The 22,758-nt window shown below is 42.1% G+C and overlaps 1 protein-coding gene and 1 long non-coding RNA gene across 3 annotated transcripts; both read right to left on the bottom strand.

Moving 5' to 3' along the window:
• Positions 1–453: 453 nt before the first annotated feature.
• epb41l4b (erythrocyte membrane protein band 4.1 like 4B) lies at positions 454–22,613 on the bottom strand. 2 transcript variants are annotated; one of them, XM_019892167.1, is made up of 24 exons: positions 21,843–22,613; positions 17,407–17,511; positions 17,293–17,335; positions 16,080–16,158; positions 15,793–15,837; positions 13,641–13,693; positions 12,667–12,787; positions 12,249–12,336; positions 12,085–12,173; positions 11,331–11,400; positions 11,053–11,222; positions 9,918–10,027; positions 8,804–8,840; positions 8,239–8,260; positions 7,956–8,062; positions 5,473–5,612; positions 3,743–3,864; positions 3,512–3,631; positions 3,360–3,412; positions 2,806–2,958; positions 2,102–2,222; positions 1,871–2,004; positions 968–1,076; positions 455–849 (listed from the first exon to the last, which is right to left on the bottom strand). In XM_019892167.1, exons 1-23 carry the CDS (start codon positions 22,095–22,097, stop codon positions 1,013–1,015), a joined length of 2,301 nt encoding a protein of 766 aa, XP_019747726.1. In that variant the 5' UTR covers positions 22,098–22,613; the 3' UTR covers positions 455–849; positions 968–1,012. The 2 variants fall into 2 exon arrangements, with proteins under 2 accessions (XP_019747725.1, XP_019747726.1); XM_019892166.1 differs by having other exon boundaries at positions 454–1,076.
• LOC109529025 (uncharacterized) lies at positions 9,069–9,911 on the bottom strand. The gene is made up of 2 exons (XR_002170764.1): positions 9,348–9,911; positions 9,069–9,294 (listed from the first exon to the last, which is right to left on the bottom strand). It is a non-coding gene; the product is annotated as an uncharacterized LOC109529025 (long non-coding RNA).
• Positions 22,614–22,758: the final 145 nt, after the last annotated feature.

Below are 22,758 nucleotides of genomic sequence, written 5' to 3'. Positions count from 1 at the left end.
CACAAAGAGGCTTGCACTTAAATTTCCCATGATTGAAATAATCAATCAGGGTATTGGACAATACCCCCAAGTCCCAAGACGTTTTGGACAACTGAAAATCTGCGACAAGTTTGGGAAAGTTCTTTTCTGTTCATTTCTGAACATGCCCCAGTCCACAGTGAGGTCCATAAAAAAGGCATGCTTGGATTAATTTGAAGAAGTCATATTGGGATGAGAGCAGCACGTCCGCCTCACAGTGCAGGGGTGCAGGGTTTGATTCCGCCTCCGGCCTTCCTGTATGGAGTTTGCATGTTCTCCCCAAGCCTGCGTGGGTTTTTTCCGGTACTCCGGTTTCCTCTCACATTCCAAAAACATGCATGGCAGGTTAATGGAACACAAATTGTCCCTCGGTGTGATTGTGAGCATGAATGGTTGTTCCTCTATGTGTGCCCTGCGATTGGCTGGCAACCGATTCAGGGTGTCCCCTACTGCCCGAAGACAGCTGGGATAGGCTCCAGCACCCCCCGCGACCCTTGTGAGGATAAATCTGATCGGAAAATGGATGGATGGATATTGGGATGAACTAGAACTGAGATAGAGATGTAATAACCGGGTGTCCCAATATTTTTGTCCATAGAGCATACACAGAAGACAAAGGTTGAACTGAATACATAATGTATGTTTGATCAAACTTCCATCTCCTGCCTCAGAAAGAACTGAGGTGTTATTCCCTTAGAATAAGTGAAGTACATTCAAGTTGTTGAAAAATTTGCGATAAAAGTCAAGATAAAAGACCCTTTGTTGTGTACAGTTGTTCTAATGCAGGCAGTTCCAGTCCCATTTGTTGCTTTAAGCCACTTCGGATTCCATCTGAAAGTTTATATATCGTCTATTGTGTCTGTTGGAGTAGAAAGTGAGCCTTCTTCAGCAAATATAACATAAAATTAAATGAACTAAAATACACAAAAATGAGGAGTGCAGCCGACGCCTTTCAGTCTTCCTCTTCCATGTCAGGGCGTCAAGTGGCGCGCTCTCAGAGCTCGGTCATCAAGAGGGCTCTCAGGAGCTTCTCTCTGTCCGCCCTCACGTCCTCTCCACTAGACACACACACACACACACACACACACACACACACACACACACACACACAGACACACACACACACACACACACACACACACACACACACACACGCACACGCACACAGGATTTATAATTAGATTATTTTCTTATTACTGAATGAAACGGGTATTTTAGACAAGATTAGGTAGATCTACTTTGTACAATGAATTTCTGCAAACATTAAGTTCACTCCATCACACCTCACCAAGTATTCGATATCCCTAAAAGTCAGATTCAGGTCCATTGACTTCGAGTAAGCTCTTTGACTTCACAAAGACAATTCAGAGCACGGGTGGAATGACTGTTTTACGAGAGACATTTCTCCACCCCAGCCTTCCACTGCTGTATGACATTTCTATAATGTCTTAAACACTGCATTAACATAATTACATAGAAAATTAAAAAATTAAACAGTTTATACATCATGATTAGTTCATTGGCTTTCCTTCTGGTGTGTGTGACATGGCCACCAGAGGGCAGTATAATACAGCCAGGCGGGGAGACAGAATAGTTTTACAACTACGACAAACTGCAGTATCATTTTTTTTTTCCAGAGAATAGGTGCCTCTAAGTAAACCATTACTAGCAATACATGGTTGTTCTACTGTGCCGTACGTGTTCCAACGACGCACTGAATTGTCTTAAGACTGAGGACAAATAGTGTACAAAGAGTACATGGGCTTTTAATTCGGATAACAAGAATACTGACATACTGTGTTGGGTCCAACACAAAGTGTCCCCAAAGCGAATGACAGGACGAGGGTGTTACCTGTCGTGATGGGCCGCGAGATAAGGGACCAAGTGAGGGAGGGGACTACAGTAGCACGAAGGAGAGAGGTGGGGAGAAGGCAAAGGGGACACACAGCATGAACTAGCCACTTCCAGTGCTGGCACATTGTCCACCTGGAATGCACATGGACGCATACACACGCAGACATTCCTCATACTTTCTCCTCCATGAATTTCTCGTAACTTGCGTTTAATTGCATGTATATGTTACCTGTGGGTAAATGGAGGGCTGGATCTGTTTGTCCAGTGAACTACTGGAGCCCGACTTGGCTGTGCTCTCACAGGAGATGGCTGCAAGAGCTTCTGGAAGGTTGTCTTCATCCTCATGGTTACTGCGGAGCAAAAATAAAAACAAAAACAAAACAAAAAAACCCAAGGGATTTAAAATACTTTATCTAGTGCTAGCCTGCTAGCATAACAATTCATTTTTACCAAATCAATTAAATAAACCAATGTGCTTCCTAAAAAATGTTTGTTTCTTATTTTACAAAAAAAGGAGAAAAAAAATCAAAAATTAAACTTGTCCATGTAAGTCACCGCACCAAGATACATTATATTTATTTTTTTTAATTTATTGGACTGCAGCATTTTAGGATTAGCTTAATCTGTTGCTGTGTTGTCAAACTACTGTTTTTAATTCAGAAAAATCTCTTAGTGAGTGGATGAAGGAAATTTGTTTCGACTAAATGCATTTAAAACTGCCTTTTGAGAGCTTATATAATGTTTGATTGTGTGATGCCTAAAGAATAACATTTCTAAAACTACATGTGGACCTTTTTCTCTTTGAGTCTTCAAATGAATCATCCATTAATACATTTCCATTTGAAAAAACAATGGAAGAAGCACAGACAGGATTCAAGTGCCCCTGCATGAAGGCTCAAGTGCACTCGAGTGACATGTGCGATGTGAACTCACAAGCTGAACTGTCTGACGAGACGTTTCCTGCGGTTGGTGCTCAGGCCGGACTTAGAATGGAGACTCTCGGACGCAAAACGGACATCCGGTCTCTGCAACATTTTGTCTGCAGGCAAACTGGACGCTGATGAGTCTTGAGAGGAGCTCTGGTACCTGTTGACAGCATTTGAGGATATATTGACCAAACATCCATTCATTTTCGAGTGCTCATCTTCATTAGGGTTGCGGGTGAGCCAGAGCCTATCGCAAATGATTTTTAAATTTCAATCACAGGAAACGTATGCACGAACAAGCATTGACACTGACATCTATGCCTATGGAGAAATGAGAGTCTTCAATTAACCTAACAGAGTGATTCTTACCACCTTTAACAAGGTTAAGAACCACTGAATTCTTAATCTATGCTTGTGCCATGGTCATTAGGTCCAGTATCTGATCAGTACAGATAAGGTCGGTTCATTTAAAAGTCAGTATGCACTTGATGCAGCTTCACTTTCACTTTGGGAGCAAGCATCGAGCAAGAAAGAGCAAGAGAAAAAAAGGAGAGAACTTGCCTGTCCGTGAGCGGCATATCTGAGTTCTTCGCTCTTGGACTGAGTGGACCATCCTATTTGGAGGCAAAAAAAAAAAAAAAAGATCCAAACGTGCAAATAAAAGCATTACGAAGAGAATACTATCCGGAAATCACGTGCTGTATGTTACCCACCCTGAAAGCCGCCTCCATCTGGGCCTTAAGAATGTTACACTTGAGGTGGTCTGGAAGCAGGGCCGGGGAGGAGGCGGTAGAGGGGTGGAGAGACTTTTCCGAGAGCTGCTTCTCTTCTCCCTGTAGACGTCACATATCGAAGAGGAACAAGAGGAAGAGAATGAAGCCAGACCGGAATCGTCTCATCTTATCAGCAGAGGAAGAAATTCAGCGTGTGGAAATGTGTCTGACCTTGTTGTCTATGTTGATGCAGAGCGAGGGCCACGCAGGACACTCGCTGTCTGACTCCACGGCCTTGCGGAAAGAAGGAGACATGTCCAATTCCCCTCCGAGACAAGGTGATGCTCGACACTCTGAGCAGAGTCAAAAAAAAAAAAAAACACGTTAGGTCGTCTAGTGTTGAGTACAAAATACAAGAATATCAGAATTATTGAACATTATTGTTTTGGTTTTATAGGTTAGGCGTATGCTAAATGAAAGGCAAATGAATGGTGACTAAATATGAAAGATTGATTATCGACTTTAATTTGTGTTGTTTAACACCGACTTGAAGTCTTTTGAGTGTTCGCGATGACAACTTTATAAAACTCTACCAAACAAGTGCGGCCTAAAGACAAAGTCAGCAAATGAGGTGACACCAATAATGCAAACTAATCTGTGGCTATGATCACGTCCACGTTTCATAAAACAATATGTAAATGTGGAGCAGTGGAGTGTGGGCTGCATTTCTGAAGCAGTGAATTTAGCCAGACACGATATAAACAATACATAAAACATACATATTTAAAAAAAAAAAAAACTACTGTGACTGAAATGAAGTATTTTCCACTCCCAAATTGCAGCCTTTGCCATTTTTAAATTATATCCTACTACAGTGCGATGTTGATTTAAATTCGATTAATTCTTCAGATCCCGTGTGGAGATTTACCACAGACGTATAAAGATAGTAACTTTTTACCATTTAAAAAAAATTATTGTCCAATTAGGATTCATGCGTTTTTACTAGCAGGTTTTACTCAGTTTATCCCCAAGACATTATTCCTTAAATACAAATATCTTTGCTCAACAATGGATCTGAGAGGCAGAAAAATAAAATCCTCCTCCATGGGATGGTTTAAGGTACAATAAAGCTGTACATCCACTTGCTTCCATTCATTCAACAGAAGAACATAAGTCATTTCCCACCACCATTTAAAACGCCCAAATAAAGTTCAGCTGTTCTCAGTCTTTTCCTGACATTTTTGCCGTCGCATCTTACAGCACAAGCCATGGTCCGCAGAAAACTTCAATCGAATCCAAGGGATTTTATTATTATTAAGACAAGCTTCATCAAATACTGTAGTGAAAATATGCCACAGCAGTGACATTACTAAGAACTGGACGTCGCTCCAAAAATGGAGAAAAAGACGAGAAGAAAACTGGTTAGGGAAGATGCCAAGAGGACGACAGCCGCATCGATGCCGTTGCAGCAATTTCTGGCAAGTAATTGGCTGTTTTGTACATGTCACAACAATCGGCCATCTTCTTCCTGGATGGATGTCTGGGCTATGGGAAGCCTTGACTTACAATTTTTACTTTCCTTCTTGAACAGATTTCACTTTTTTCCCCCCCACCAACTTAGTTGTATGTCGAGGCACATTAATGGCGTCATATGTTTGGAAATTATTTCACACAAACCTGGGATTTGAGCAAGGCTGTGTGGACCATTTACATTCACGATAGAGGCTTGGTGTATTACAACACAACGTGGAAATGAGATTCGTAACTGCAGTTGTACCTTGTCATCCGTGACTCGATTTACAAGGAACGAGGCCACTGCATTAAACTGTATAATGGGAGTGAAATATCCACTGAAGCGGAAGACTTGTCTATCAAGTACATTGTGAAGACTGATGGCACATAAATTCTGGATGCATAACAAGCAGTTTCGCAAACTTGCATCGTGGCCTTTTTGTACTCACTGATTTTGTTGTGTGTGTGGCAGAGCGTGTCCTGGCTGTGCGTGTGGCGGCGGTGACGGCGATTGACCTTTCCGGAATATGACGTCTCGTTCTCTTCCACACTGAGCTGATGGTCGGAGGCGGGACCGCTCAGAGGGAAGCTGAGGACGAAACAGCACATCAAAAGCAATCAATCCCGCCTAAAAGATTTTTTATATATATATACATATATTTTTTTTTTGACATCACAACTGGATTGCGCAATCTGTTTCTCTTTCCATAAAATTTCCAACTCATTCCTGTTGATTGCTGAAAATTCTCAATTATTCCCATCGTAAGTTTCCAACTTGTTAAATTCCTTCACATTACACAGTACATGATACACAACATGAAAACTCATTCATTTCTTGATTTTATTTTCTTGATTTTATAAGCAATATGGCAAAAGCCCATTTATTCATTTATGAAGCCACAATGGGATTCCAGCTCCGCCCACTATCACAGCAAAACCACATTATTGTTACGGTACATGTAAACAGCAGGTTGGTAATCAATAACTGTCATTCATAATGTCATGGTGAACTATATAATGGCATGAAGCAACAACAAACACGCAGCACCCCTAAAGCAGCATACAGTATATGCATGTTTGGACCCTTATAACCTCTGGAAAACGACGCTATTCAAGCACTTTTGTCATTTAATTGCTTCCTGCAATCGCAGCAAAGAGAGACAAATGCAAATGCAAAACAGGGGTGGGGAAGCTTTTATTCGGTAGGGGGCCATTTCAGTCCTCTGGAGACCCATTGTACACATACTTTTGAAAATGGTATCTTCTGTGTGCAGTGTAAAAAAAATAAAATCAAAAAATAACTCTCACTCAAAAATAATCTGTCGACGTGAAAAGCACATTTTGGCTGATCGTAATTCTGTATGCGTTAGAAGTCAAGTTTGGGTCTGTCATTGCACAAAAGATACTGTAAAAAGCATTAGCTGTGCTTTTTGTCTCTTCAAGTGTAAATATATTTGTTAATGTTTCACATTTTAAATGATGTCTGGAGTTCCAAAAAAAAAAACGTAATTCCATTTCATAGTCTAACAACATTTTCAAGTGTAAATATATTTGTTAATGTTTCACATTTCAAATGATGTCTGGAGTTCCAAAAAAAACATAATTCCATTTCATAGTCTAACAACATCGCTCTCCATTGACCAAATGCTCTCCAGGGCCGCGTATGGCCCACAAGCCATAGGTTCCCCACCACTGTTATAAGAAACCATAAAGCAGTTTTTTTTTCCTTAAGCCCATAGCAACAAATATATCATGGGATATAATCGAACCATTTACAAGCAAACTAAGCTCGACTTGTTACATTCTAGAGGCGTCTACTGGACCCACAATGTGGAGATGTGATGAATAATGGAGGAGGAGGAGGAAGAGATTCTTGCTTTTTTTTTTGTTCTTTTTTAATGGGCAGTTTGTGTAAGTCCAAGGTCAGAGTAGAGGTCAAAGTGTAGTCATGACCTTGTCCATGTGCATGACACTGATGATGGGCGCATGGTGCAAGCTGCTGGTTCGTTCCGGGATGACGGGGTGACCGGACACGGGACTGGTAGACGAGGAAGAGGCCCCGACAGAAGGCCTGAACCCACACGCATGGACACGGACACATGGACACACAGGGCAAGCACACACACGTACAGACTGGATGAGATGTATGACATGAAGTGAGATGAAAACACAGATACGATGGTATATGAAAACAGAAAACTGCCCTGCAGGAGAGCCCTCCTGAAGCTACTAGAACAAAAATATGGCCCGAATTTTCAATTTTTTTTTAACGAATAAAAACTCTGTCATAAATTTAGACAATTTTATGTACTGTATCCATATATTTAATATATTAACATGTTTTTAATGTGATTAAATAATTCTAATTAAATTATGATGAGCACAATTTAAAAATGAGATTGAATTTTTACACACACATTTGAATCATTCTTTTGCATTCACCCCAATAAATTGTTTGAGCTATTATAAATAATAAAAAAAGAGTAAATCATTTAAAATAATCACAAAATGTTAATTCATTTTGATTACTTTTATTCGACATACTAAAACTAAAAGAATTAATTATCTTATTGTCAAAATAAAGGATTTTACATATTTCCATTTCACCTGTGAATGACCTGGACCGCCTGCCCGTTTTGAAAAATCAAATGCAAGCAACAAAGTTAATAATAATTTGAATTATTTACAAAGTATCATGTAAAAAAATGTAAATAAAAACCATCATCAAACTGAAAAAATAGAATTACTACTTGACAAAAAAAAGAAACTCTTTTACGCATTCTTACCCCATCTACAAATGACTTAGCCCAACCGGCCAATTAAAATTTTATGTGGCCGTCGGGCAAGTTTCCCCACCCCTGTACTAAAAAAAATGGTGCCGGCCAATTGACATTCCCCAGTTGCCTTACGGCGGTCCCTGCCCCCGTCCTACCTGTGCGGCGCCGTGTGTCCGGAGGGCTGCAGGTAAACGGAGGGCGTGTATGCGGGGTGGGCCAGGCGCCATGCCTCGTGACCCGCCACCGGGATGTTGTGTTGGTACTGGAGAGGATTGAAGAGATGCCGAAAATGAAATGTTTCGCATCGAAGCCAGGCCTGCGCACTACTTGACAGTCTGGGTATGTGTGTGTGTGCGTGTGTGTATGTGTGTGCGTGTGTGTATGTGTGTGTGTGTGTGTGTGTGTGTGTGTGTAAGTAGATCTTCTGAGGTCACTCACTGCATGAAGGCTGGGATCAGGGCTGGCAGAGAAAGAATGAAAACAATCAGCAATCGCAGATTAACTTTCATACTTTAATTTCATGTACAGTTAAGACGTCCTTGTATCATCTGCAGCGAAGGTCCTCAATAGATGGACTCGATACAGACCCAGACGTATTACGAGATCATTGTGTGATTTGTGCTTGCTTTTATTTAACTTGCAAGGGGGGGGGGTGATTTACACTCGACTTATTTTAACCTTAGCAGCCTCATGTCATCTTTTAAGCTCATTAAAGTAGTCCATGTATGCGCACGACAGACCGACCAATCATGGGCACTGTAACTCCACCCACATGACACGACTCAGCCAATCAAATTTGTGAGTGGCGCAAGCGTAGTCATCTGAGGTGGGCAAGCGGTGAGGAGAGAAATCCAAGGAAGGAAGTGCTTGGTAAACACATCATGTTTTGCCATGAAACAAAAAAAAAAAAGTTTCAAGCTGTTCAGGCTGTTAATATCACAGTCAGCACTTATATTAAGTCCATGTCCATATAATAGCATTCGTGTGGGTTTTTCGGTATTACCTGATGTGTGGCGGCTTGGCTGGAGAAATGGCAGCAACTATGACGGCAACACACACACACACACACACACACACACACACACACACACACACACACACACACACACACACACACACACACACACACACACACACACGATGTTAACAACGAACAAGTGCATGTACTCTATGTCACCATGTTTTCTCACTGACGTCAACAGAGTGTCGAAAAGAGTCGAAAAGTGGCGCTTCAAGTCTTAAACGGTGGGAATGTGAGGTACTTTGTTGAAGCTATCGAGGTAAATTATCAGCTAGCGTGGGACGCGATAGTGGGAGGCGGTTTGTTCAAACGAACCTGCGAACTGATAAGTTCAAGACGCCGCCGCAGCGCTTCCTCTTCTTTGTTCAAAACGATTGTCTTGGAATTATGGTTATACAAACAGCAGACTTTTTTTTTTTTTTTACATCCACACTATAATGAGATCCAATACAAGGGGTGTATTGAAAATGATGCTTTCAGAGAGTGGGGACGGGACTAAAATGTGTTCCCTGATAACGTTCATGACAAATACTCTAAACACAAGGAGGGAAAAAGTCACAAAATGTGCTGAGATCAGCATAGGAAATATCAAGTCAAATGTACAGAACTCTCAATGAACGTTACAAAAAAAAAATCTTTTCATTGCAGTAATTCCCTCAAATGTACAACAAAATATTGAGGGTACCATCATTTTTATCCAGGTCTGTTTCATGAACATAAAAACCTGCTCTAAAAATGAATTAAAACTAACCGAATTTAAACAACAAAAGTCAAAAAGTAAAAACTGACAAAAACGAAAAATCCAAAATGAGAACTCTGTTGTGATGGAGTGCAGTTTTACCCCATTGCAAACCACAACCGCATTAATAAACATTCATTAAGTTAACAGCGCCTCGACAGTGTCAATCAAAACTTGATGCATTATTACATTTGTTAAGATACATGAACGGTTCTCATTTAATTGTACAAGTCTACATAACGTTGTGGTTGATGAGTGTATAGAAGCTAAGTGTTAACTATGACTCAGAGGCGTGTCGCAGGTTCTTAAAGTCCACAGGGTTGTATGTGCGCAATTGTGTGCACAGATAAGACTCACCTTTGCCCAGTGACTGTGTGCGGGAGGGGTATCGTTTGCTTGGCCGTCTCTCAAACGTGCTGGCTCTCCTTAGCCGGCTTCCGTGAGTCGCCTGGTACTCCGTTTTACCGCTGAGATTGACAGGCGACAGGAATTAGGGATTTTTGATTGCTTGTTATTGCTGCAACTGCAGCTACAGATCATGGATTAGGAGATTGGAAATGTAGTTAGCGCCCAAACTGAATGAAAACGCCATTGTCATTTAAAGTGATGAATTATCCTCAGTCACAACACTCCGACTGAAGTGAATAGGGCCGCTAATTTAATCGGGTTTATGAATCTCTTTCACCAAAGATGTTGCTGCTACCTTGTAAGAAGAAATCTTGTGACTCGGGTGCGCTCTGTGACACCGCTCTTAAAAATAACAGCAAGTGCCCATCAAGTGAGAGTAGTTGCTTTCATAAAAAGTGAGAAGGAAAACAATATGAAGGGCATATCTCGGTCGCCATAGGAACACCTCCACGTAACCATAGATACGAAGTAACCATAGACACAATGCACACATCATTTGGTTTGTTTGTTGCTACTGGCTTACTTTGATAATTCTGTTCTCAGGAGAATTTTTTTTTTTTAATGTAATTTGATCTATTGTACTCGTGATAATATCTTTGAGGGGAACAAAATCAATTTACACACTGCTGTATAATTGTTTTTTATACCACAAGGTGAACCAGATGACGCACAAGCAGGAATGCAAGAAGAAATTCAGAGTGAAAGAGGCACGCAAACACCGCGGCACTACTTGAGCTGCGGGGTGGCTACAGCGCCCTGCTCAAGGGCCCTTTGATAGTAGCCAGCATGCAGACGAGTATCTCTCCAACCACTTGCTGCTATTTCTCCATTTTTGTTCACAGCAAACCTCAAACCCGTAACTTTAGTTGGATTCCATTTCAAAAGTAATACGTTGTAATTCGAAGAAATCCAGTTTTTAGGTTATCTTAACCTTAAGAGGTTTTCGTTTATGTTCTCTTAATCTGCTTTGGTGATGTCAAATAGATTCTCTCTGGTAAATGAGTATCAAACTTTGTCTGCAATTTCCTGCTAAATTCTCACGACGTCACGTCACTTCGGTAACGAGGCGAGTGATGAGCGCTACCTGAATCTGAAGCGAGAGCCGAGTCGCGTGAAGTCGCTGCGGCCTGGCTTGCCCGTGGTTGGCTGGCGTAACCGGAAAAAGGCGTGGCTCTCCACGGCGCACTTCCACACATGCTTGCAGCTCTTGGCGCTGGCCAGCTGGAACACAAACGTGTGCTCCTGCTCGCGGCCCTTCAAAGCGGAAAAAAATATGTCCATTTGTAGTCCGGCCAAGACTGACCTCATTGGGATGTGTGTGCACGTGCGCGGGTGTGCATGTGTTTGCTTGCAGACACAAACCTGCTCATCATCTTCCACGACCACCAGAGTGAGTCGACTCTTTTTGAAGTCCAGACGTGTGATTTTGGGCCTAAATATGACAGATTGCACAATTTTTTTTAAGCCATATTTACACTTCTAGGAAACGCAATTCAATCATGTATTGTTTGATCAAAGGTGTCCCACAAAATACATAGTATAAAATTCTTCAACAAATTATATAAATAAAATACTATGCATAAAAATAACATTTATTTATGTCATCGTTTTAAGCCAGACAGTAAATAAGTCACCTTGGACAAGTAAAATGCCACTGCCAAGGCGCCATTGTAGTCACCACTGGGTGAAAAAAAAACAAACAATAAAAGCAATCTCAATCTCTGCAGCCTATGTTAGTGCATGAATGCTCCAGCCATGCTGTGTTGAGCTATTTGTTTACTTTTGAGGCGCACATCAGCAGGTGCGAGAAGCTCCGCTTTTGGCTGGCTGTAGTCCATGATGCGATTTTTTTTTTTTTTTTTGCTAGAGCCGTGAAACGAGTTTGAAACTTGTATAACTTCATTCAACGCCAACGTGACAATCAACGATGCGAAAATGCCGATTAAAACATGGCCTGTGCGGTACTTGCGACTTCATCAAATGTCTTGATATTTAAATTGCTCGAACAGCAGAGCGGAAAAAGCAGCAGGGGACACCCCGCATAAATGTTTGACATTTTGCTTATGAATCACAACCACTTTGAGTGCACATAGGAACATGATTCAAGAAGTCTTACCAAAAGAAGAGCCCGATTTTGTGGGAACCCTCAAACACCAGGATGCCAGTAGGAGTGAGACCCAGCGCGTAGTCACAACCGTCTCTTCCCTGATGACACCGCGTGCACATTTAACACTCAAGAATACACAGCGAGCGTGAAATCGATAAATGTTTGAGACGCACCTTAACAAAGTGCATATCTACACCGTAAAGCTCCAGCCACTTGCATTTGTTGAGAAAGGAGATTTCGGCTTGTGACGGACTCTTGCCCCTGAGAAGGAGACGTGGGCTTTAACATCACAAAAATACGTTGGATAACGCGCTGGTGATGGGTGTCCGTTTGTCCTTGTGTGGCCCAGTGGGTTCAGTGAAATTACAGTATATGTAACCTAATCCCAGATGGGAGCGATCAGACCGCCACTGTGGTTAAATGCTGCCCAGAATCAATCAAGACCCTCCTCGGATTAATCCCCCTTAATCCTTCACACAGACCAGCGAGAGTGTGGCCAGCTAAGTGACTGCGACTGGCGGAGGAGGAGGAGGAGGTGAAAACGGCAACAAGTCACCGCCGCCGTTGACGCTGAAACGGCTTCATTCTCACCTGAGATCCAGCCACCTGGTGAAGATGTCAGCCTCCATGGCCTCGCTCTGCTTCGGAGTGAAGCGGAACTCCGACACCAGCACGGGAGAGTGATCCAAGGGATCGCAGTCTCCCAGCTCACCTGGACATACCAAAAAAAGGAACACAACTATGAAAACGAGAGGAGAGCAAGGAGACACCGAGCATTTCAATACAACCTAAACAATAAGCACACAAGCTCATATTCACTCATTGGCCACCCAAATACATGAGCTTCATCACTATAGATCAGTGTTTCTCGATCTCTTCCAAAGCGGTTTCAGCAAACAAACAAACCACGTTTGCGGTCCTTTTGGCTTCAATCTCTTGGAGGAACAGTCACTTCTGCACCACCAATCGACTCAATAATATTGCATCCTGATCCTTTATTAAGATCAATTTAGTCCGGTTTGTATCGTCACTGCCGAGGAATTATTCATTGATAGAAATTCTAATTGTGTTTGTATGCATAATTGTGTCAGTTTTAGAGTATTTACTTTTCGAGTTGGACATTTTTTAGGGGCGGTTTGGATGTGGAATGCATCACAGAGAGATCACACCGGTTGCAACATTTTGGGAAAATGATCAATACTAAAATTGAGCACTAATGCATGAATGCGTGATACAGCTCTTGTCTCGGATCTCTGCGTGCGCAGGTGTGTCTTGTGTGGCTCACAAGCATGCTTAAGATCATTTTGTCATTTAATGTGACTTAAGGTATGTAATGCAAACGTTGTGTTCGGTGTAAAAATCATATTTCAGAAAGCTGTACTGTGAAAACGCTGGTAAGCTATAAATGCATTCGAAAGCTGTACTGTGAAAACGCTGGTAAGCTATAAAGCTATCTTTTTTCCTCAAATTTTTACCAAGTAACAAAAGCGATTCCATTCCGTTCTAAATATTGGTTGAACGAAATCAAAAGGAATGAAATCATCTTGGAGGTTAAGTCTACTTACTTTGCAAACAATAGGCGGCCAGTTCTACTGAGACATCATATGGACTTTTCAATCTGAAGACAGGGGGGGAGAAAAAGGGGGGTAAGAACGGTGTGATGAGCTGCTTTCAGTGGGAGTGCCCCACACACACTCGCCAAGTCAAATACAATTATCTGTGTGTGAATGTGCGTATGCGTGTGCGTGTGTGTGTGTGTGTGTGTGTGTGTGTGTGTGAAGGAGAAGCAACCCCTTTCCCAAAATAATCACCTCTTCAGATCCTGATCTTGAGTGTTATAATAAAGCTGCACTCGGGGGATCTGTGGCCCAGATAGAGCTGGAACATAGAGATGGGCAACACGCCTCTGTGTGCGTGTGCGTGCATGTGTGTGCGTATGCGTGTGCGTGTGTGTGTGTGTGTGTGCGTGCGTGCGTGTGTGTGTGTGTGTGTGTGTGTGTGTGTCTCAGACACCGACTGTCCACAAGTCAAACAAACGCTCCATTTCCAACTGTCAGCCAACAAACTGCATGCAACCACATTCCGAATGTCACCTTGATGAGTTGTCAAAATACATCAATAAATAAAGGCAATTAGTGGGGTATTTATGCCCAAAATACGCCCCCCTCCTCCATGAAAAAGAAGGGGAAATTGGGAATAAAATCCCAGGAAAAAAAAGGAAGAACCCAAAATATGAATATAAGACCCCCCCACCCAAGTAGAAGAAGAATGTATGCAGTTCTATGAGTGCAAAACTGCTCGTTGAGTTGTAAGTTGTAATATCACCAACCACCACTAGATGACAAAACAAAGCAATAGCATTCATTCAACTCTTTCATAGTCTTCCATACAAAGTGATTTGAAAGATAAGAAAACCTTCATTTGTCTCACAATGGAGAAATTCCCAATTTACAGCAGCAAAGTTATGAAAGGGAGAAGTAGAATAATCCAAAATCCGAAAAAATATTGGAGGAAAAAAAAAGGCGGAGGTGGGAATACACGAATATCCGAATCAGGGTGTGCCCAAACTGCGAATCTGCAGGGGTCGACAGTAGCTTTGAGTTATAATATTACCTATGATCACTTAAGGACAGATATGTCTTAGTTGGGCTTACACTGGGTCTTAGGCCTAAAATTTTTTTTTGCAGACTTGGAATGATGTGAATACAAACGTAGGACCTCAATAATAACCTGTTGAGTGAGTTGATTTTTGTGAAATGTACAAAATGAGTTCTTGCGCTTGATGTTGGGTTCTTGTTCGTCATTTTTGTACCATCCTTGACTGTCGATGTTTAAGCAAGAGAGAAAAAAAATAATTACAGAATGTGATGATGTCGTCGTTTACTTCGAATGATTTTAAACATGAATTGAAAAGTGTATAATCAAAAGAAACAAATTAAGAGCACGTACTTGCATGTATGGACATATTTAGTCTTTATTTTAAAACAGCATTTTTATCATACTGTTTCAGAAGTGTGTGGTCCTCCCGAAGCACTTTTTGAAAAAATTTTGCCTCCAGCGTTTAAGTTGCCAGGTTACAAAGCCCCACAAATTAGTATTGCTAATTAGTACTGTATTAGTATTAATATGACTAAACAACAGAATTTTTTTTAAAAAACTGTCGATGCCTGGAGCAGTCTGCACTTCCAAATACTACTGTGTGAAAATGCGGACGCCGCAGCGCATTGAACACAACAGCCAGTATAAGACACACATCCAAACAACAACAATAAATGACATCAACATTCTCCTGCATTCACTATGCTAATAAGCATTCGAGAGGAGACTGAGTGGCAGCGAGGAAACGCACCGCTGCAGCAAAGTAGGGAAAGCGGAATAGGAAACGTCAGGGTGTAGCCGTGCATACTCCAATGCTACCATGACAAATATGCTCCAGGACTAAGTGACGAGCAGTCGTTTATCCTGACTCGGCATCTTTGGAAGCGAGCAATACATGGTAGTACCTTTGCTGGTACAAAACAGTGTGTCAGGTATGAGTACAAAAGGAGCATTTTATTAATTCCATGACAATAAAATAAATAAAATGTACTCGACATTTAGAAGAGTTTGCGTGCGACGATACAGCAGCACATTTAGAGTGGTATGCATGGCCTTCATAACATAAAACATGTTACCGTTCATCATGATTACTCATTTCCATGTGCAAGGAAGACTTACTTGCCAGACAAAATATCCTGTCGAAGCTGCAGTACAAACAGATACCTGCAGTGAGAGTGACATGATTAAAAATGTAATGTAGCATACATTTTTCGAATGTATTACAATTGTCAGTGCTCGGTTCAAGTACACGTTGCTCTAGAAAGTCTATTTGGATTTTTTATTTTTTTTTCCAACCCCAATCGGCCCATAGCGGCAAAGTAATTAGCCTTGCATCCCTGCTGGACATCCTCCTGCTCATCATCATTATCATCATGCTCATGCCAATAGAGATTTCTTATTCTTACCTTGTGAATTCCTCACGCAGGTTATTTGGCTCTGAGGAGTAAAACTTCACTCGGAAGAAGAGTCGAAATGGCGGACCATCTAGAAGAAGGAAGACAATTGCTCAACAGCGTAATGTATTACATTTGCTTTTCCAAACATGATATGAATATGCACACACTGGACACTATTTGGAAAACCGAATTTGTATGTTTTATATTGTTACCCCAGGGTCCTACATTCAGCCTATTTGGGTGGGCCATGAGCTGTGTTGTGGTGGTCCTGCTAGAAGCGACACTAGTAATGAAAGTTTCAATGATTATTTCAAATTAAGCATCTGGTTTTTTTCCAGTATAAAATCTAACTGGAGACTTAACGTTTAGCATTTTATGAGCTTTATATCTTGTCCAAAAAAATGGGCACAGCACAGTAAGGACCTCAGTGAAAGTGACTGATCGATCTCGGTGAATACAATTCAAAATATTGAATATTTAATATTTAAAAAGCAAGAATGTGTTGATTTCATCGTAATTATTAAAGAGATGTGTCCTGGCCCGATCAAGCCAGAGTCAGTGAATTTCAGGTGGTCTTACACAGTCATGTTACTGTAGAACCGTGCCCCAGGTGGCCCAGGCCCACACATCAGAGGGCACAGCACAACTGCGGAAAATCCTGCTTAATTCTTTACAGTCTGTTTAATTATGTAACTACTGTATGTTTTTAAAATATATTTTACATTTGCTTCATATATATTTTTTGGGGAAATCTGTTGAGCTGTAACGGATTGCTCGCTTTTCAATTCATTTCAATGGGGACAGATGATTTGCAATATCAGTGTTGGTCAAAGAACAAATTCAACTCATATCTCCAGGCACCATTGTCTTTAAAATTGCAGTTTCGCTTGACATAAATTAAAATATACTTGCCACATTGTTTTGTCGTATTGCTGCCTCCTGCCATCGTCTGCAGGTTAGTAAATAACCCCCCCCACCACCACCAACACCACTATTTCTGTCGATTACAGAAGCTGTTGTATCTCATCCGAATGCGCAGGCTGCAAATAGGCTGTTTACATCCTCTTTCCCTTGTGAATGTATCATGTTCACATCGGAGAGCAAACAAGGGTACGGCTCCAAATGCTAATCACCTTGTACACGTTTGATAATGTGCCACCTGCTCCCTACACATGCAAGTGCACTTCAAGATTCTTCAAAACAAATGGAGGGATGAACTCACCTCGGATTTGTTTCTTGATTTGCTTGGACACATCCAGCCAGTGCTGAAAGAGCACCGAGCGAGAATTAGTGCGGACCAAAAACAAGGTTGTTGACGTGCGTGTCAAGGACTCACTGAAACTTGGTCTGCGTCCATGTACTGCAGCCCAAAGTAATCCGCCTCCACCAGATCTATGTGATACATGATTTGGTCAAAAAGGTCCTGGCCTTTGCTTTTGCTCTACAACAGAAGAACAAAAAAGTGAATTGTTTCCTAAAAGGGGCTTTGTGGGTGTTGAGTAACCTGATCTTTTCGAGGTAAAATGACTCATTACACTCATTTTTGGCAGGTAATGTGAGCCAAAACAGCCACGTTACAACATTTCCAGAGCAGAATGACTTGTCGTCAGTAGTCCATCTGTTCTCTATGCCGCTGATCCTCATTAGCATTTTAACGTTAGCTAGAGTCTATCCTAGCTAACTTTGGCCATTACCCAGGGTACACCCTGGACTGGTCGGCTGACAATTGCAGCGGTACATCTGGCAGCGGTATGCAACGGTATAAACTAGGGCTTGAAAAAAAACGGAATTTCTTTTTTTCCAATATAATATACGATTATTTTTTTCAAGGTGCCATTCCCGTGTAATTTTTAACAAACACAAGCAACAAATTAATCTATATTGCAATAAACAATATCAGACTGATACAGAAATCTTTTGTTCTCTTTGGCTTGCACTATAATAAAGGCAAATGAACAATGAATGAATATGAATGACACTTCATGTAGCTAGTTCAATTTGTTCACACGTTGAGTTTCAGTCTTAAGTGTTCACTGTAACAACTTAACAGTGTTCTAAAAGTGTGGTGTAAATACAAGTCAGTCACCCTTACATCAGATGACAGCAGTGATGCAAACAAATCTGTGGCTTTATCACCTCAACTATTCATATTTCATGAAACAATATGTAAATGCGTCTACTGCACTGAACTCATGTATACACTAAATAAATAAACATACATCTGTTTAAAAAAACAAAAAAGCATACTGGCTATCGTAAATCATTGATTTCTTTTTTATTTTAGACTGCAGCCTTTGTGATTTGAAAATTGCATTCTACTACATTGTAATTTCAATTTGAGTTTGATTAATTCAAGCATTGAAATTATCATTCACCCCGATGGACAATTTAGAGCCTTCAATGAAACAAATATATGTCCTTGGAACCTGGGAGGAAGTTAGAGTACCAGGAAAAAAAAATATGCAAGCACAGGGGAGACTATGCAAAGTCCACACAGCAAGACCGGAGCTGAGGTTGGATGTACTAAATCTAACCACTCATAGGTCGTGCGTGCTGTAATCAGGATTTGTTTACACAAAAAATTAGTATTAAGATAAGTAATTGGTCGGGAATCAACAACTTTTAAATTGTGACATTACAATTCATCTTTAATAAGACACATGCTGATTTTGAGGTTTGATTTGTTTGTAAAACTGCATGGTGGTCAATCAAATGCTCAATTTTATGGACATTAGTTTAATTTTTGAGACCTGCAAAACAGTCTAATTTCATTCAAAAAACATCTCATTTAAGAAACAATCAACAATTAAATTCACATAACACAAGTCTAGGAATGAATTGATTATTATTCCCATGCCTGATATATGAAAATATTGTCATTCTGGTGGATCACTGCCTGTAGTGGACTGTTTGTGTTACATTTAGGTCAAATGCAGAATAGCCCCACGGGGAGAACTTTAGACTTTTTGCCTAGAAAAAAGAAAAAAAAAAGCAGAAACCATACTTCGTGTCAAAATCTTCACGTGGAACCAGAAGTGAAGCGTCTCCAACTTACACCGAGTGGGTGTGTTTGTGTGTAAAGAGATGACAGCCTTGTACTTTGGATCCTGATAACCAATCCAAACTTTGTGGTGGGTGTGTGAGGAAATCAGAGGTATTAAAGGATTGGGGACATGATGGGAGGGAGGGGGGAAAAAAAACAGCAGAAGTACCCTTGTTCATTCTGCAAAGGGTATTTGAAGTCATGACCTGGATCCTGTTGAAGCTGCATCAGGGGGACAAAATTTGGCTTGCGTGTAGTACTCCCAAATGGTGAATGTCTAATAAGCTTTTTTGGACTGGGCACACCTGTGTCTCAGCCTTCAGGGAAACACGAGGACATGAGCAAACTTGTTGCAACACATCTGTGACTAAGCCGCCGCTCTGATGAGCCGTGTGTCATTTTGCATTATTCGTCGGAACCTACATGTTGTTGTTGCGAGTCCCAGCTGGACACATGCAGACACGAGCAAAGCGGTGCGAGGTGACGCGCACACAACCTTCAAAATGAAACCATCTTACCAAAAGGCACTTACGCACGCATACCCACACACTCGCTCACCCACACGCACTTGTACGTGTGTGACACCAAATCAGATCAGGGAGTCTGGGAATAGAGGAAGGACGGAGAAGGGATGGATGGAGGAGGAGAGAAAGTGGCGATGAGCAAGAGGGCGTGTAAAAAAAGATTAAGATGGCACAAGATGGGAGGATAAGGGGAATTCTGAGTTGACAGGGAGATGGTGTAAAAGATAAAGCGGGGGTAGTTGGCGACATTCTGGTTGTTTGGCAGAATTTGCCTAAATTCAAAATAGGGAACCAGATGAGGCCGCGCCTCTCGGTGCCTTTTTTTTCCCCCTCATCTGAGCACTTGGCAATAAGGAAATGGCAGCCATCTTGTGGCTTGACGAATAACTCCTCCTTTCATTCATGGTCGACGTCAGTAATTATTTTCCGAAAACAAAAACTTCAGTTATAAGTAAGAGACAGAATTAACTTTATTCAGTTATAAAAATGCTGAGTTTGGTTTTGTCAACATCAATAGTTGCGTAGTTATAGCCGAGCATAATCTCTGTGAATATACAGTGGTTTAGCATAATCATGGGTCAGAGGCAATTGATTTTCTGAAGGAGCCATCTGAGGAAGTGAAAGGGTGGTCGAGGGGCACATCAAAATGCTAACTCAAATGTGAAGTAAATGTATTTTTATGAAGCAGTAAATTGTATTGTTTTCATAAACTGCCACTTCTGTAGTTATGGTGTACAGTATGTCACTATAATTAGGAAATTAAAGCACCACCACCTGTGGTTATGGTCTAGCACCAGAATCAGTGGTTAGAGTCTAGTACACAGCCTAATCCAATGTGGTCATTTTCTGTTCAAAACTACTATATAAATGATAAAAATCAAACTGAGGGTCAATTATGTTATGTCATGGGGCGATTATCAGGGTTGCCAAACAGAACATATAGAGGAATAACTGTAACTGCCTTGCAGTCTTGCAAACCAGCTAGTCCGTGAATGAACAGTGAAGCTCAGCTTCTGGCAGAACATCAAATTTGTTGACTCATTTAAACAGCATCACGAATGTCAGTGATGCACGGAGAAGAAAAAGTCACACGGTACAAAGGCAGAATTAAAATGGCGCCAAAGCAAGAACAAATGCAAAGAAACTGTTGATCTATCACGTCAACATCCTTTGTTTTCTTAAAAAGAAAATTTAAAAAAAATTGCTCACAGGCTAAAACGTGAGCCAAACCAAGACCATTTGGAGTTTGTTGTTGATTTTTTTGCATACACTCCAGGCGGTTATTTATGTGGTTTCACAAATATAACCACCAGCCACCTTGAGGTCAAAAATGACCGATTCTGGCCCGTAATGAAAAAAAATGACACTGTTGACACAATCTTTGATTATAGTCTTGAAGAATCTTTGGTGACAGTCTAGCACGATCTGTGGTTATGGTCTCGTACCTACAGGAGTGCTCAAATATGAAGCCATTGCTGGTTTCAGTGACTGCCACCACCTGTGATTAATATGTCAATACAATAGTGGCACAGTGTTATCTTACTTTCGTTTTTGCCACTTTTCCTGCAGTAGAAATAAGATTGACAAGTGCTATTTCTCAAGAATAGTCCAATAATAAACTAATGGTCTGTATGCTACTATAAGATGTAAACCAGGGTTGAGGAACATTTTTGTGCGAAAATAAATATATATTAAATATGATGTAAAAGGTGTACCCCGCCAACTGCCCGAAGACAGCCGGCATAGGCTCCAGCACGCCAGCGACCCTCGTATGGCTAAACAGATAAGAAATGGATGGATGATGTAATGAATGAGCAAATAGTTAAGAGGTTGGTCGCTGGCTAATTATAAGGGGCATAGAGACAACCATTCACACTCACTTTTACAGTCCTGAAAGAATCAAACAAGTTTTTGGAATGTGCGAAGAAGCCGGAGAAAACACGCTAACGCCATACAGGAAGGGCGGAAGCAGAGATTCGAACCCCAGACCTCGGAACTGTGAAGCAGACATGCTAACCACTATCAGACTGCGCTGCCCAAATAAACTGCAAAGTTATTTAAAACATTCCATGTTTCTATTTATCCATCCACCCATCCATGGCTTCAAAAAGTGATTTAAAAGTTAACGGCACGAGTTGAAATCCAGAAAAAAAAATTATCACTAGGACGCCAGAGTTAAAGCCAACGCGCCACCGAGCCACTCACGGGCAAATCCACGCTGACATCCGAGCCGTCCAACAGCAGAACCCGGCAGGTGATGGCGGTCCTCGCGTTCCCAGCAGCCGGGATGTGTACAGCCACTCCCCCGGTGACCACAGCGGGCGCGTGGACGACCTGCTGCTGGTGGGCCATGAGCAGGGGGTACCCTCCCCCGGCCGTACCATCCCGCTCGTCCCTATCCCTCGCCTGGAGGCGGCTTCTCGAGCGGCGGCTGAACGTCCGGCGCAAAAAACCCATCATTCTCCCTTCCGTGATAGGACGGAGTCCCACGGCAGTAGTGGGTCGGGGTAGGGGGGCGGGGAGTCCCTTCGGCTCCGCGTCCTCTCCCCGTGCCGAGGAGTCACTCGGTCGGCAGGCGCAGAAGGAGACTCGGCGGCTCAGGCAGGACTAGGGGACTCGACACGCATGCTAATGTGAGAAGCCAACCAGTTGATTTCCTCTCCGCGGGGGCCGCCCTCATCCTCCGCCCCTTCCTCCTGACTTGCCCCGTCCTCTCCCGGGTGCACCTGCCGCTTGCTTCCTTGATGTTTGCCCACCGACACACCAAGGGGAAAAAATCCCGCCGTGACTCTCTGCAGTGGGAACCCCTTAGTCACACGCTCCGGGGAGGGGGGAGGAAAGTCTCGCGCATCTTGGCCGGCATGGGAGCACCCCCTGCGGATCGACGAGCTTCAAAAGCTCCGCATGGGAACCGCAAACTCGGCTCTGTGCTGACTGGTAAAAGTCAAACCAGCGAAACTGGACAAACAGCCTCCTCCGCGCATGCGTAGAAACACTTCAAACTTCTGCGACCTGCGTGCGCGCGCCCGTGTGAATGTGTGTGCGCGCAAACAGAACAGCGTCATCTGGTGGACATCTCTCCACTTTGAGAGAAGATCGGTCGGAGGTGGCTGGGGACAAG

Source organism: Hippocampus comes, unplaced genomic scaffold (assembly GCF_001891065.2).
Source record: "Hippocampus comes isolate QL1 unplaced genomic scaffold, H_comes_QL1_v1.1 scaffold153, whole genome shotgun sequence".
Classification (NCBI taxonomy): domain Eukaryota; kingdom Metazoa; phylum Chordata; class Actinopteri; order Syngnathiformes; family Syngnathidae; genus Hippocampus; species Hippocampus comes.
The sequence above is the reverse complement of the archived record's forward strand: the minus strand, read 5'-3'. Positions and strand labels throughout refer to the sequence as shown.

What these genes read in the sequence shown, in the direction of transcription:
- epb41l4b (XM_019892166.1), bottom strand. Translation starts at nt 22,097, where the DNA reads ATGATGGGTTTTTTGCGCCGGACGTTCAGCCGCCGCTCGAGAAGCCGC. An exon ending in AATCAAGAAACAAATCCGAG is followed by an intron (nt 16,159 to 17,292) that starts GTGAGTTCATCC and finishes TCCTTCTTCTAG; the next exon opens with ATGGTCCGCCATTTCGACTC. An exon ending in GGACACACGGCGCCGCACAG is followed by an intron (nt 5,613 to 7,955) that starts GTAGGACGGGGG and finishes TTTCGTCCTCAG; the next exon opens with CTTCCCTCTGAGCGGTCCCG.